This window comes from Macrobrachium rosenbergii, chromosome 56 (assembly GCF_040412425.1).
Source record: "Macrobrachium rosenbergii isolate ZJJX-2024 chromosome 56, ASM4041242v1, whole genome shotgun sequence".
In the NCBI taxonomy this organism is placed as follows: Eukaryota; Metazoa; Arthropoda; class Malacostraca; order Decapoda; family Palaemonidae; genus Macrobrachium; species Macrobrachium rosenbergii.
This window is the reverse complement of record NC_089796.1, coordinates 9,857,065-9,872,532: the sequence shown is the minus strand read 5'-3', so window position 1 is coordinate 9,872,532 and position 15,468 is coordinate 9,857,065. Positions and strand designations below refer to the sequence as shown.

Below are 15,468 nucleotides of genomic sequence, written 5' to 3'. Positions count from 1 at the left end.
GTCGTGAGCACATAGTTTGATACTCAACCTTGAATTTTTCCTTAAAGCATAGTTGGGTGTAAATTCAGGAAACTGTATAAAATATACTGTACCGTTCAAGACACCCGTTTTCCACTAATGAAGGTGATTTCACCCAGCTACCATTTGATCAGTTCTAAAATCTTGTGGCCATCCTCAGAGGGAAAATTGGCCAAGAATTAACTTCACAGGTATCTGCACGTTCTCAAGGTTACTAGTAGAAACAGGAGTCGCTGTAGAAACTTGACTTTAATAATTAAAGTTTATATCAAGTATTGTTCTGGTTAGAAAGTCATTTGCTTCTATGTTACAAGAAAAAACGTGACTTCCACATTTGAATAGTAAACTGAACTGAATATAGAATTTAGGCTTAAGGCCAATCTCTGGGACCTATGAGGTCATTCAGTGCTGAAACGGAAATTGACAGTAGAAGGTTTGAAAGGTGTAACAGCAACACGATCCACAGATATTTAAAATATTAATTAGCAAGCATCCTGTTGTGCAGTAACTCCTTAAAGAATGGTTACTTTTCTCAGTTTTATCATAATAACAGTTATTAATTTGTGGATCAACTTATCACTAAAATTACCAACAAATCAAGGGTAGATAGATAAGAGCTTTTGATTTCAAAATGTGGCCTAAAATACAACTGATGTCTTCAACACATGCACATTTACACATTTTCTCACTTCAACCCGAAGCACATCACTATCTTCAAAAGAATGTCACCTGCTGGCCCTTGATAACTGTTTTGAAAGTCAAGGAAGTTCAATTCCAATAACATATGTTAATACAGTTAGTGTGAGCAAGCTGACTGTTTGCAGTTGAAGACAGTGCAAATGTATGTCATGACTACCCTTGGCTAAATTTAGTTACTGTACCTGACAAAAGCAGCTTGAAAAATGTTCTCACAGCGTGCAGACTTCACAATTACAAATTCTGTACTATCTATTATCATCAAATGTATAACATTTACAAATTCTGTATTGTCTATTATCAAATGTAAAGTTAATGACTATTACCTTGAAATTTTGTATTTTAACTAGAGATGACAATGTAAATGAGAGACAGAATTCTTATAAATGGACTTTATTCAGTTCCAATTACAGCAGGTACAGCCTTGGCCTTGGCATTTGCCTTCATCTGAGCAGCAATGCGGTCAAGATCCCTACGGCCCTGCGATGTCAGTCGCCTACCACCATTAGGTGCTTTTTCAACTAGTTTTAACGTTTCCAGGGTTTGTAAAGCCTTGCGGGCAACTGTACCAGAGCTACGGCAGAAGTGTGAGGGTGCAGTGCCATTCCTTTTGCGTCCTGTAGGAGAAAAACAACCAAATACATCAGCAAACTTACTCAACCGATGACCACCTAAAACATATGTATACAATACTGGCAATAACAAACGATTAACACACGTTATAAAATTAGAGTAGTGTTAGGCACCGAATGGCTTTCATCAATTTACATTGAAAACTGTATTTGACAGGAAACCCCATACTCTGTACCAGGCAATCACCTGAGCCAACCATATAGGAGAGAGAGAGAGAGAGAGAGAGAGAGAGAGAGAGAGAGAGAGAGAGAGAGAGAGAAAAAAGAGAAAAAAAAAAAAACACCTACAACACTGCTCGCTACGCTAAGACCTGCCCTGCAATTATGTACCATGGTGTGATAAAATTGTAGTGTGATAAAATTGTAAGTGTTAATATACAATAGTTCTAAAATTAAGAGTTAATATATGATGGTTCTAAAATACATCTGTCATTTTCATCAGCCCTCACTAATGACTCACATTTTCAAGTTTTTTTTTTTTTTTGTTAAATACCTACTTGCTACTCAGGGCATTGTACCTATTATACCTTTCCAGCTGGAATGCAACTGCGCCTCTTTCATACAGATTGCAAATGCTAGTCTACAATCTACTTTACTTCCTTATTTTTCCTTCAAGTATACTCTTGCTGTGTGATTTTAACTAAATCCAGCCATTCTTTTGTCAGTTTTGGTGGTCACTTGGTGACCTTATGGAAAAAGTGACCCAATCCTATTACTAATCTGTAAAACTTACTAAATTATTTTGTAGTTTAACCAATCCACCACTGTAACTCTCACTGAGCTGGCCCAAAGGGTTTATCTTTACTGACAGAATTTAAATTTTATCTTGTCTTATAAAACTCATGATACTGTAATGACAATGCTCCTTTTCTTTTAAAATCGAGTGCTTTGACCAAAGAATCACTAAAAACATTCAGTAGCAAAAAATCTTGCACTCCCACAATTCAACCTCTTGTATTTTGAACAACTCTATAGTTGGGAAAAACATCATGGAAACTTGTTTTATGTGATGCAATAGCTAAAACAGTAGTGGTCTAAAATTAATCTACTTAGTAAAATTACTAAAGATGGTTATGTGAACATTAATACAGTAAATCCCCCTTATTCGCGTTCTCACGATTCGGGGGTTTCTCTGTGGAACATATCTACCCATTATTCGAGGAAAACTCACCCATTTGCGGTATTTTTCACTGAGAAATATTCACTAATTACCGTATTTTCATGAATCAATGCACTTTTTGTGATAAAACTATTAAAATACTCAGGTATAAGCATTTTTACAGGGTTTTTCTTGTGTTTAAACTATTAAAATAGGCAGCTCTAAGTGTTTTTAGATGGGTTTCAAGTATTTGCGGATTTTAGCTATTCGCAGGGGGGTGCAGTAAGCATCCCCTGCGAATACGGGGAGTTCACTGTACAGGTTTTTCTCACTTTCAAACAAAGATTAAGAATTTGGAACAATAGTCAGTTAACACAGTTAAACTGTGCAAGGGCTAAACAGATCAGTCTCAGAATGCACCTTTTCTGCTTTTCAAGTTTATTCTTCTTTCGTACAACTAAATCTTTTGTTTACTGGTTTGAAAGATAGATGAAATTTCAACCAATCATTTTAATACAGCAGTGTCACTATTAGTAACACATTTTCATCAAATTACAATTCAACAAAGTAAGGAACTTTATACTGACCCAATCCCCTATAAAATCTTCCCTATTACTCACCTCCATAAATCTTCCTAATGGTACCTACACCAACTGGGGAGCGCATGTAAATGTGACGGGCAATGGCTGCAACACGAGTGTAATACCAATCATCATCATAGGGAGCTAGCTCTTTGAATCTTGCTGTCTGAAAGGGAAAATAAAATACTTAAGAAATAAACATGGACAAAAATCAAGGGACTTCTGTAGCAATCAGAATGAAAATTGGTATATATACAGTATCATACTTGTATCTCCCTTTGAGGATAAATAACAATTGAACAGTATATATAACATACAATAAAATCTGAGAATCATACCCTCTAAAGCCTAATTTATGGTTTCAGTGATACACAAAGCCTACTTTTTCTTTTGGAAAAAAAAAAATATATATATATAGTTGACAAGAACTCTGAACTTCATTACAAAGTTCAGCCACTGATGAATTTTAAGCGATACTAAACATAAACAAACTACAGGTAAAAGCAGTCCTTACTCTTAGGACAATATACAACTATACTGTAAAATAAAATTTCGTGAATTAGTCCATGTCTTTCTTAGAAATGATACAGTACAACTTTAAGTGTACATTACAACACTCAAAGAAAATTTCATATCCCAAGAGCTAATAACATCGTTACAAGTAATGGTAACCATGTACTCAAGGCCTTGGTTGAGCAAATTACAAACTCACCCCTTCAGTAAAAGGCTATGATTTTTTGTACCCTAACATGTGTCCTAAACATTATCTAAGAGCTCTACAAATGTTTTAAGATGCAAAACCACTTTAGGCAATATCTCAACTATCAAACCAATATTTGGTAAGACACTGCCTCTGAAAACATTGCATACAGTACAGCACTTACAAGTTCGAAATCTGCTATTAAAAAATTCTGATTATTGTTTAAACAGAGTTTTTCCCCTTATGCCAGCTATCAATTAACCACCGAGAGATTCTGATCACATTATCCACACAAAACAGTAACCGAAAGTCTACTAGTGGGATGCTTTAATCACATCTCACATGCAAGTAGGGGCTCTTGAAAGAGATTCATCAAATCTGTCCCAACCAATCCCCTCATAACTTTTTGCTTACTTTTCCTCACATATTTTTTAAAATGAACAGGTGACAAATAGCAGTAATGTATTATTGGAAAGGAATTTTATACTTTTCCCTGGAGAGGAAAAAAAAAAAAAAAAAAAAAAAAATTTTACATATCACCCTTTCATTAACTTTAAAAATCTATCCCTTCTGGACACTTGAGATGAACTGAGAAAATATTTCCTCCTTCCAGCCAACCAAGCACCACCAGGCTATAACATTTACTATGTTGTTACCTCTGCTTTGCTGCTCATTATTTTTTGCTCTTACCAATTTAAAATGCAAAAACAACAGCCAATTCCTGCTGCTGTATTTAGACATCATATGTAATCTCAAGTATGGAGTCATGAACTATACTTACAGTACACCACTGAACCACTTAGAAAACTTGATATAACAAGGAATTCAACCTTGGCCAAATGTTCACTCAGCCATGCTACAATCCTTGTAGAATGAAGGTTATCTGTTGTAACCCTTCACACCAGATGCATTGCTTTCTTCCTTTTACTTTCTACTGATTACCTTTGGTTACTTCTTACCATTATGCCTTATATTTAGCAAATTTTGTTATTCCTACATTATGTACTTTGGGCAAAATCTAATTCATGATCCACAGATATCAAATTACTTTACAATAGTTAATAGGGACAATGTTACTTCCAAGTCATTTCAACATAGATTTTGGATATCTTAAAAAAGGTTGGGGTCAGAACTATATTTGTCAAAAGGGATGGTACCTCCCCTTAGCTGGAAATAGAAAACAGGTCAACCAGATAAGGTTTTTTTTCCAGTGCTCACTACCACTGCATAGACCAATCTGAACTTCACTACAAGTTCAGTATCAATGAAATCTGGTAGACATATGGTAGACTTAAAAGTTATTCTGGGATACTTTCTACCTAAATTATGACATAAAAGCCCTATGTATAACCATAAAGTAAAACTTGAGTGCCCACATAGTACATACCTTTACAAGATCTGACCAGTCAGGAACCTTGACTTTGCCGGACCTGAAAATAAAAACGATACTGTACCCGAAAAACTTCAAAGGCTAAATAAACTGTTGCTGTCTAAGATAAAATACTGCACCAGAACACTTTATGATCATTTTGACTATTGCATCTTGTCTCTCATGATATAAGCATGAAAGAACTAAGCCCCATGTGATATAAATAAATGGCAGAGAACCACTTACTTCTTAAGAAATTCGGCAAAAGCCTTCGTGAACGCCTGTTGGTTCACGTCTTTAACGTTGGCATCAGGTGAGGACTGCAAGAGACAAAAAATTAAAATTAATTACATTAACGCTTGCATCAGGTGCAGACTACAGGAGACTAAAAATAAAAATTGCATTAATGCTTGCATCAGGTGCAGGATGCAGGTGACAAAAAAATTAAAATTAATTAAATAATAACATCAGCATCGAGTGAGGACTGCAAGAAACAAAAAATAAAAATTAATTATAAACTTAATGCAGTACTTACATTACGTTATCTTACAAGACTGAGAACTATCTAACCTGTAAAACTACTTTTTAGAAAAGTAGCAATGTTACAAATGCAAAGATTTTCCACACATGCCATCTAGTTACTGGTTTGACTTATACAGTTTACAATCTTTGAATATATGTATCTTCAAATGGTGAATGGAAAATATTTGCCTGGGTAAAGGGTGTTCACGCAAACACCAAGTAAATAATTTATTACGATACACATTAATTTTGAATTTTACACCAGACTTTGAAACTCCAGGTATCCCCTGCTTCTGTTAACATTTACTAACAGCAGCATACAAGTATAGTTTATCTGTTATAGCATTGCACACCCATTATTCATAGCAGTGATTAGTGTGGGCCTAGTCAATCATGTATTGTGATGTCATAATGTACTCTGAATATAGGTTTTTTCTTTAAATTGATGAGGGACATTAAAGAATCTTAATTTCAGACATGATTTTGTACGATAAATGTTAATACAGTATATCAAAGACAGTGACTGCCTATTTTAAGTTGCGTTTGCATTTCAACCTGCTAAACTTCTGTTCAATGGACTGTTCAGTGGACTATCTCAATTTGAATATTAGTTACTTTTGTGAAATGAAAAATGTCACACTCTTTAACAAAGTGCAAACACCTTGAACAAACAATTAAGATTTAGATAGGGTTTCCAAATTTACCCATGGCAATCACAATCTGATCAATGTTTTTTCTTTTCTTGCTTGCTGTGAACCTACTTTTCATGACATAAACCTGGTTTTAGGATGTTCAAAAATGTAAAACAGCAAGAGTAATATGGCAAAATGAAATGTCAAAACTTGCCAAACCCTTTAACAAATGAGGACTTTTGATGATGACAAAATTTGAAAAGGTCGGGTTAGCATGAATCCTTTAATTCTGCAAAAATAGTTACATGAGCATAAGAGTCCTGGGAATATATGTTTGATATTGTGTGACTGCTTTATAGATACTGGTGGAGCAATTGCTTTACAGCATCCCCCAACTTATCAGAGGGTTAAGGGAGTCTGTCTTCATTTCTGCTGTTAAGTAACAAAGACCCTACAGTATGGCCTACAACTGAACATTCAAGACATCTCATGACTAACAGTAATTCCACAACCTTTCTAGTTTACCCTAACCAGTCTTTGTCAATCATTGAAAGATTTATTCTTAATTACATCATGCCCAAAATAGCCTAATATAACCATCACAACAATATAGCCGATTGTCTAAGAAGTTTTGAGTTAAGGGGTTAGGCTAGAGTACTGCCAAAGTATTTCTGAAAAAGTTAGACCATAGACTTAACCATAAATGAGTCTGAGTTTGAGTATAAAAGGTAAATTCCGGACCAAACTACGCCAATCCAAATCTCTTATAATCTTAACTGAATAAGCAAGACCATTTTCAGAAGCTTTAGGGCACGCCAAAAAGATTCTTAATACTGGAATCCCTTCAGCCATGTGCTCAAAAGAATGATTTATAGTAAGTGAATAATATGGTTTTTCAGTGTAAGCAGGGCAAGTTAAGCGTGAAATTTGGACTTTCTGACGAGATTAATTTTCCATAAATGGTTGGTTAATTTACTAAACACTGTAGGTCACCATAGTCCCTTACTAATTTTTTTTTCCTTGGGAGAGAAGGGGGGGGGGAAGATAGGTAGACTAAGACAATTGTCTCATCATGATTTATGGCAACCTACATCAGAACAAACTGGGGAGAGGGTATTTTGATACGGCAAAACTGAAGATTACTACCACCAAACATAATATTTACTGCCTTTAGTTTATATTTATGATATTGGTAGATGTAAGTAGTAGCTCCGCGGCGGCGATTTCCTTCTAACTTTACTTTTTCTACAGTTTTTTGGTTGCTAATTATGGATTTACCTTCTATTTTTGTCGCACAAATGTAATTAACCTGTAATTAACACCTGAAGGCCATCCAACAAGGGCTTTCCATACGTGATCTTCACATGGCAGAGCACGGGTACATCTGTTTGGAACGGTTCATATCCCGTCCAGCAAGTGCAAAAACTTGTTAAGGTATGGGTACTACCGCCCCCGGGCCAGTACTAAACATGGCGAAGGGACATTCCATTTGGCTGACAACAAACAAATGCACCGCCAGTATCAGAAGCCCTAAAAGTGTAGAACAAACCAGTATCTAAGGTAAAAACAGGTGCTGAGCTTATACTTAGAATTACCAAAGGGGTGCAGTAGTAGTCTACAGTTTTACCTGGAGGAACCAAGGCAGACAGAGGGGTTACTTGGTCCAGCCTAGGGTACCCCTTAACTGCCATCGGCAGTTCAGAGGGTAGGCTACATGACCAAACCTGACCGTTAAATTTACTGTTACCTAAATATTTGCTATCTTTGCTCATGTTTCAACATTCACAGCCGTGGGGCTGGTAATAAACACGGCGTTCATGCGAATGTAAACGTTATGAAATGTAAAAATTTCTCAGATAGGTTATCGTGAACCCTTGCTATTTCTATCGTTCCTAGCCTCAGAGTAGGTAAGGTAGGTCAGTTGCTAACGGTAGCTTGGCCCAAACTAACTAAACAGCTAGGATACTAATACCTAAGCTATTATTTTACGCCGAAACCGGTACCCTGCCCAGATATCACCACCAAATTCAATTGTCTACCGCCGTTTTGACTTTACGGTAAACTAGGACACCTATGGTAAGCATATGTAATCCTGTCTTTTCTTGTAGAAAACAAATTGCACAGCAACAAGATTCTAAAGCAAACAGCCAAGGTAGAACTACTAATAATATTAACAACCACGAACAATAACAATACATCAAGACATTCTTCTACCATACTTCGAACACGTGAAGCATCATGGCCAGACAAATTATATTAATTTCTCACATTACAAATGTCTTATTTTTCATTATTATATTCTAATTATCACCCCCATACGTCTAGCACATTTTCATTTTGTCCGAGCACAAATAAATACCCCGAAGAAATATATATTTACAATAATATAAACGCAAATGTTTGACTCACCATCATCTTGTTGACGATTTTGGAGAGGAAAGGCACCTAGCGGCTGTTTGCAGAACTACTTTGAAACATAAGAAGGCACGGTTGCGTACCGCAATCTTGAATGGAGATCACTGTTCGTAAAATAGAGACAAATTTACAGAAACATCTTCAAATATATGAATAAATAAATAAATAAATATATATACACATATACATCTTCACCTCAAACGCTGTGACGCAAAGGGCCTCCATACAAATCCGCCACTCATGTCTTTCTTGTACATTATCCTCCGCAAACCTCCGCATATTTCCATTATCCCTTTTAATAGTTCCTATCCAAGTTCGTCGAGGCCTTGAGGCACGTCAGCTAAGGTTATCATGTACTATTCTCCCCCAGATTTTTCAAAGGACGTGTCCAAGCCGTCTTCATCTACATTATATCATTTTTTATCTATATGTGGAACTCCTAACATTCTTCTTAGAGCTATACATTGCTCCCAAAAATACAAAATCCTTTACATGTGTAATAATTACAAGAGGCCTGAACAAAGAACACACAAAAAACTCATTGAAGATGAACTTCAAGAAATAAAAGAAAACAGAGATATTAACAAAGTTGATTCAGGATTCGGCTCAGAAAACTAGTGACGTAATGATCAACACAGATGAAATCCAAAAAAAATTGACAATGTTGATAAAGATGTAAAGACCACGACAAACATGGACAAAACTTATGCTGAGTCACTAAAGACAGGAAAGTGCTTCTGATCTACAAACGAAGAGAGCACAGCAGCAAATGAAAAGAGACAAATTATGAGTGAAATAACGGCGCCAGTTGAACAGGTTAAAACAAGAGATGGACACTTATTTGTAAGATTTCCAGACAGGAAAAACTTAGAAAAGGCAAAAATGGAGATTCAGAGTATCAGCAATATATCAGTAGATGAGAAGGGTAAACTCAAACCAAAAATAAAAGTAGTCTATGTCCCGATGGATGAAGATGACATTGTCGATAACATTGTAAAGAAAATCCATGGATAGGTCACCTAAAAATTTAAAGGAAATGATAGCCAAAGGTGACAAATATAAACACTATATCATCAAATGCACACCACAAATACGAAAGGCCATGATAGAGGTGACATATTGTTTACGCTGTATAGCCGTTGCAAAGTACACGACTGTTACATGCCCTATCATCAATGCTATAAATGTCAGGAATTTGGTCGTAGCGCAACAAATTGTAGAAATGACCAACTTTGCCCTGGATGTGGTGAAAATCAAATATCAAATGAATGTGCTAGCAGCATCTTCAAGTGTAAAAATTGTGTAAAGAAAGTCCAATACTAAACACAAAATATATGATAGCAATAAGTGCACAGTATATACAGAATTTGTGTCAGAGGTGAAAAATAATACGGACTATGGCTTTCACTAATAATCTTCAATGCAATTTAATAAACATACAGTCCGTAGGAAATAAAACTAAGACTATTAGAAATCTTACAAATGATCACAATCTAGATATATGCATGCTAACAGAGACTTGGCTAAGCAATAGTGTAAGTGATTATTATAAAATAAGAGAAATAACGCCAGGGTCTCACAACTTTTATCATGTGCCGAGAGAGAAAAAAAAGGTGGTGAATTCACGAAAGCATTTAAGAACAAGTGCACAAAGTATCTATACTGAACCAAAATGTGTTCAGTACATTTGAATACATCAACACCAAAATTGCACACATATCAAACACATACAAATCATAATAGTTTATAAACCACCAAGCACAAGTAAGAGATCATTCCTAGATGAATTCAGTGACTTCCTCGACTTGGTAGCCGTTAACAAAAATATACTGATTTGTGGTGACTTCAACCTACATCTGGATGATAATGGTGACAAATATGCCAAAGAATTCATAGAGTTACTTGAAAGCCACGACCTCGTAAATGTTGTGAAAAAACGAACATCATTACTGAACCATACCACTGACCTAGTGATACGAAACAAAAACAACGAGATTGTGAGTGACATACAAGTTGAGCCTGAATGCGTGATATCTCCAATACATAAACTAGTTATATTTAGTATAAATATTTGGAAAGGTTATGCACTGAAAAAAAATATCACTTACAGAAACAAAACCAACTTTAAAGCTGATGAATTTATTGCTGAGAGCATCAAGAAAATAAGAGAAACAATCCAGGAGTGCAGGTGTAATTTGAGGGATAACTTGACAGGCGACCAAGTATGTGTAAGCTGTTTTACATTCTATAGCAAAAGTATATTGGCGTTAAACTACAACGATAAATGTCCAGAAGTAACAAGACAAATAACAGTTAAAGAAAATGCCAAATGGTTTAACAGTGAATTACGTGAAGCTAAGAAGAAGAAAAGAAAAATGGAGGATCTATATGGAGAAGATCGAAAAAATCAAAAAGTAGCGAAAACTGGTCACTGTATAAAACAGCTAGAAATCACTACAACGACTTGATTATGAAAACCAAGAAAATATATTATAATAAGAAGTTTAGTGTAGAGAAAATTCCCCCAAAAATCCATGACAATTTAGCCGGAATATTGGGACTCAAGAAAGAAAAAGTTCTACCTGACGTAACTAGGACTACAAAAACCTGGCCGATAACTTTGTGAACTACTTTGAAGAAAAAATTGAAAGAATCTGTCATAGTTTAGATAAGGAGATCCCTCCTCATCTACCGGTGATCGCAATGAGAAATAACAAATTCATCAAGTTTAAAGAACTGAACATGAATGACTTCGACAAAACGATGAGAAAAGCAAAAAACACATATTGTGAAAATGACCCGTTTCCCATAAAAGATATAAAAGAGGCAAAAAACTGATCAGCTGCGGGAGCCATATTTTGATGTTGTCAACATGAGTCCAGCACAGGCATCTTTCCCAAACAGTAAAAAGCTTGCTTGTATAAAGCCGGCCTATAAAGGAAAAGATGATAAAGAAAATCTAAGCTTCTATAGACCAGTATCGAACCTATCGTACTTATCAAAACTTATAGAAACGGAAGTTCACAAACAAACATGGAAACACCCGAAACAACTCAACGTTATACCTGATGATTAGTCAGCATGCAGAAAAAACCACTCAACAGAGACTACACTGTGTGCAGTTATAAATGATATGGTAGAAATTATAGCAAATGGAAAATGTGGCATCCTGGTTATGCTTGACCTAAGTGCAGCATTTGACAAAGTTGACCACAATCTACTGCTTGAAGACCTGAGAGCAGTAGGCATCGAAGATGACATACACAAATGGTACAAAAATTACTTAGAAAATAGGAAGGTTACAGTGGTTATATCAAATGTGAAATCAGAAAAGAAAAGCCTAACAAAAGGAGTCCCCCAAGGCAGCGTTCTGGGTCCACTGCTATTTGGCATTTACACAACTGAATTATCTAGAATTCTAAATAAGCACAAGGTTAAATATAAACTGTATGCTGATGATACCCTGTTCTATTTTCCTGTTGAAACGATAGAAAACACCATTAGTAAAATTGATGCAATAATGAAAGATATCAAAAAATGGATGTCGGCGAAGAAATTGAAACTTAATGAAGACAAAACTGAATGTATGCTATTTGGATCTGACAGTGCACTACGAAAATATGAACACTTTAAAAGAATAACTATTGGTTCGTCAACAATAAATACTGTAGCAGCAGTGAGGAACTTAGGAGTATTTATGGATAATAAATTGTCGATGAAGAGCCATACATTGCATATTACAAAAACCTGCAACTATCATATTAGAAACATTGCATTTATTAGAAAATACCTAAACGAAGATACTCTGAAAACAGCAATTTGCAACCAAATACTATCGAGGCTTGACTGCTACAACGTTATATACTACGGTCTCCCTAACTACCTACTAAGAAAATTGCAAGGAGTACAAAATAGAGCCGCTAGGTTGATAAAAGGACTACGTTTCCGTGACAGAATAACCCCAGTACTAATTGAGCTACATTGGCTCCCAGTAAAAGCTAGAATAGAATATAAAATACTACTTACAGTCTTTAAAGCGCTAAAATATGATGAATCAACATATCTGAGAAACGGCTTAAGTTTCTTTAGGCCCGAAAGGGATATTGTAATCAGACATGCAAGTGAAGCATATAGGCTATTTGAACCTAGAACAAATTGTAAGTCAGGCGAGAGAGCATTTGTACACTGCGCACCAAGACTATACAACAAAATACCGTCTGAAGTGAAGTGTATACAAGAATAATGCAAATTTAAAAAGGAACTAAAGACTCTCCTATTCTGCAGGAGCTACGATACTGACGAGAAAACACTGAAAGACAATTACAAAATATAAGAAGCACCTTATTTTGAAAACGTACAAGGGCCCGCCAGAGAGGGAATTATCCCTGTGGAGGGCTGTGCATAAAACCAAACAAAGTGAAACAAAGTGAAAGTTTATTTGTCATGCCATGATTCATATTCATATATCAATACCTATCGAACAAAACTTATGTGTAATGTGCTTAATTCCGTATGCAATTTCAGTCTATTTGATTTCCATATCTAATTCAACTCACCCACTGTTGATTTTTTACTTTTATTTTCTTCTGTTATTCACCAAATTCCAGCTAGAGAGACCTTTCACAGGATATCACTGCTCTAAATATTTTTAAGATTCAGCCACATTATTTCTTTCTCTATCTGGTGTTAGTTCGTCCATTTGTGCATACTCTGTCCTCATTACCTCTAATTGTTTTCCTAGATTTATTTTGAGTCCAATCTATCTAGGATATCTGATACATTGACTTAAGCAAACTTTGTAAATCTTTTGGTGTTCTGCCGATTACAACAGCATCGTCTGCATATTCCGACTCCAATCCTCCTTAAACCTCTTTCATCTTAGAAAACTTTGTCATCATAAAAGCTTTATAGAAAGGCAAACAGCTAAGGTGAAATAACGTTCCCTTGTAGCACCCCACTATTTATAGCACAATCTCTTCACAAGACCCCATCAACATTAACTTTCAATCCACTTTGGTCATGATGGTTTCAGTTAGGTTTGCGTACTTAGTGGAAATGTCAAAGGGCATAATATATATATATATATTATATATATATATATATATATATATATATATATATATATATATATATAATATATTTATTTATTCATCTGTTTATTTATTTTTACTTATTATGAGTAATGGGATAAGAGAGTGGAAAAGGGATCTAAGAAGTTATGGTATTTCAGAGGATTCCCAATTTCATTTAGTGAAATTGGTCACCACTCGCTGGCAATTTCTCTCTAACATTTTCTTTTATATTTCCAAATATATTTTAAACTTAAAACTGAAGAGTTGCAATGTAGAGGTTTTATTTGATCTGCAATTTCCATTTACCGATCACTTCACAAAACTCTTCAATAACCCGTAATTCAAAGAGCATCTCTTTCACTTCGTAGACAAGTCCATGAAAAAATAGGCTTAGTTTTCGGTAAATGGTAGAGAAATAATTGCAGAATCCACGAACTTGTGACCACCTGGACAACAGAAAATCATAGACATATGTGTTCTTGAGGTTTGTGAACAGAACAGATTTACTTTTACTTTATCAAAAATTATTCATCTGCATTAAACAATTCAGCAAGAATTTATACACACACGTACATCTTTAAACAGAATGAATCTCTTTACAAAATCGACCAAGGGGACCAGTACTAAATTTGAATTCTACAAATACAAGGAATATGTGAAGAATGGCACTCACTAACACTTCGGTCTACTTATGATGCGTTGATGCATCATCTAATGTAATTTCAAACCCACAGTCCCTCATAACACACTGCTGTGGTATTTTCAGCTCGAACAGTCAGTTGCAGTGAAGTGAAGAACTGACGATCCTCACACACTCTTCAGTTTGTTTTGTAGGAATTGTCTCGGTTTCTTTGGCGGCAATTTTCTCAAAACGGTGGTTTTAGAATATCAAAATATAAATCCTCTAGTATCTATGGCCCGATTTTCTTTAAAATTCTCCATTTTCGTGAAACAAGCTTTGCAATTTTCTAATAAAACCACGAGAAATTACCTTGCTATTAAGAACTAATTAAGAAATATATGAGGTCTTTTCTATTAGCAGTAAAATCTATCCATTAATAAGACAGGAGATTTACTTGAAAATTCTATATGCGATTACTAAATTTGTTGGAGATTCATGGTTCTTCGATGGAATAGATCTTCAGTGTCAGCGCCTGATTAATCAATTTTCTTCTTTAAGATGTCCCTTGTAGCTTACATATCCATTTCTTTCAATTTTCCAATTAAAACGTCATTTGCAGCAGCCTTTTTTTATTGACCTCATTCTGGTATTAGAGTACTTTTTATTTTTTTATTATTTTCCACAGAATGGTTGTGCCCTATAATGTTCTATCAACTCGAACCTAAAAGCTTTGTCCTTCTGTGAGGTCAACATGGTGTAACAGACGACTGCACCGTACAATGAGTTACCTCTGTTTGGCAACCTGACTGCAAACCACCCTACGCACGATAAACTGGGTTAACCTATCAGTTCAAGTGAAATGGAGTTATTTTTTTCGGAAATCGCGTCAGTTGTTAGTTCACGCCACGTGCCAACCATTCAGTTCAAACTACCCCTATACACGGCCAAATTGGTTCCTAAAGTTTGATAGTTCAACAGTATGACTGTTTGTGTGAGGGGGTGCGAGCATGTGGTTATACAAGAAACATATTTATTTTCCTGCAGTAACCGTACTGTGTAGATAAATATAATTACTAGCAAAATATTGCTGCTCATTGATCTTTAAAGCGA

The 15,468-nt window shown here is 35.4% G+C and overlaps 1 protein-coding gene across 1 annotated transcript; it reads right to left on the bottom strand.

Moving 5' to 3' along the window:
- Window positions 1–1,091: 1,091 nt before the first annotated feature.
- LOC136836458 (small ribosomal subunit protein eS19-like) lies at window positions 1,092–8,742 on the bottom strand. Its single transcript, XM_067100725.1, has 5 exons — window positions 8,659–8,742; window positions 5,342–5,415; window positions 5,114–5,156; window positions 3,066–3,192; window positions 1,092–1,331 (listed from the first exon to the last, which is right to left on the bottom strand). Exons 1-5 carry the CDS (start codon window positions 8,662–8,664, stop codon window positions 1,108–1,110), a joined length of 474 nt encoding a protein of 157 aa, XP_066956826.1. The 5' UTR covers window positions 8,665–8,742; the 3' UTR covers window positions 1,092–1,107.
- Window positions 8,743–15,468: the final 6,726 nt, after the last annotated feature.

Bases quoted from the DNA above. Each gene is read 5' to 3' on its own strand.
- LOC136836458 (XM_067100725.1), bottom strand. The intron at 3,193-5,113 runs GTATGTACTATG...TTTCCCTTTCAG, and splicing joins ACTGGTCAGATCTTGTAAAG to ACAGCAAGATTCAAAGAGCT. The intron at 1,332-3,065 runs GTGAGTAATAGG...TTTCTCCTACAG, and splicing joins CATTAGGAAGATTTATGGAG to GACGCAAAAGGAATGGCACT.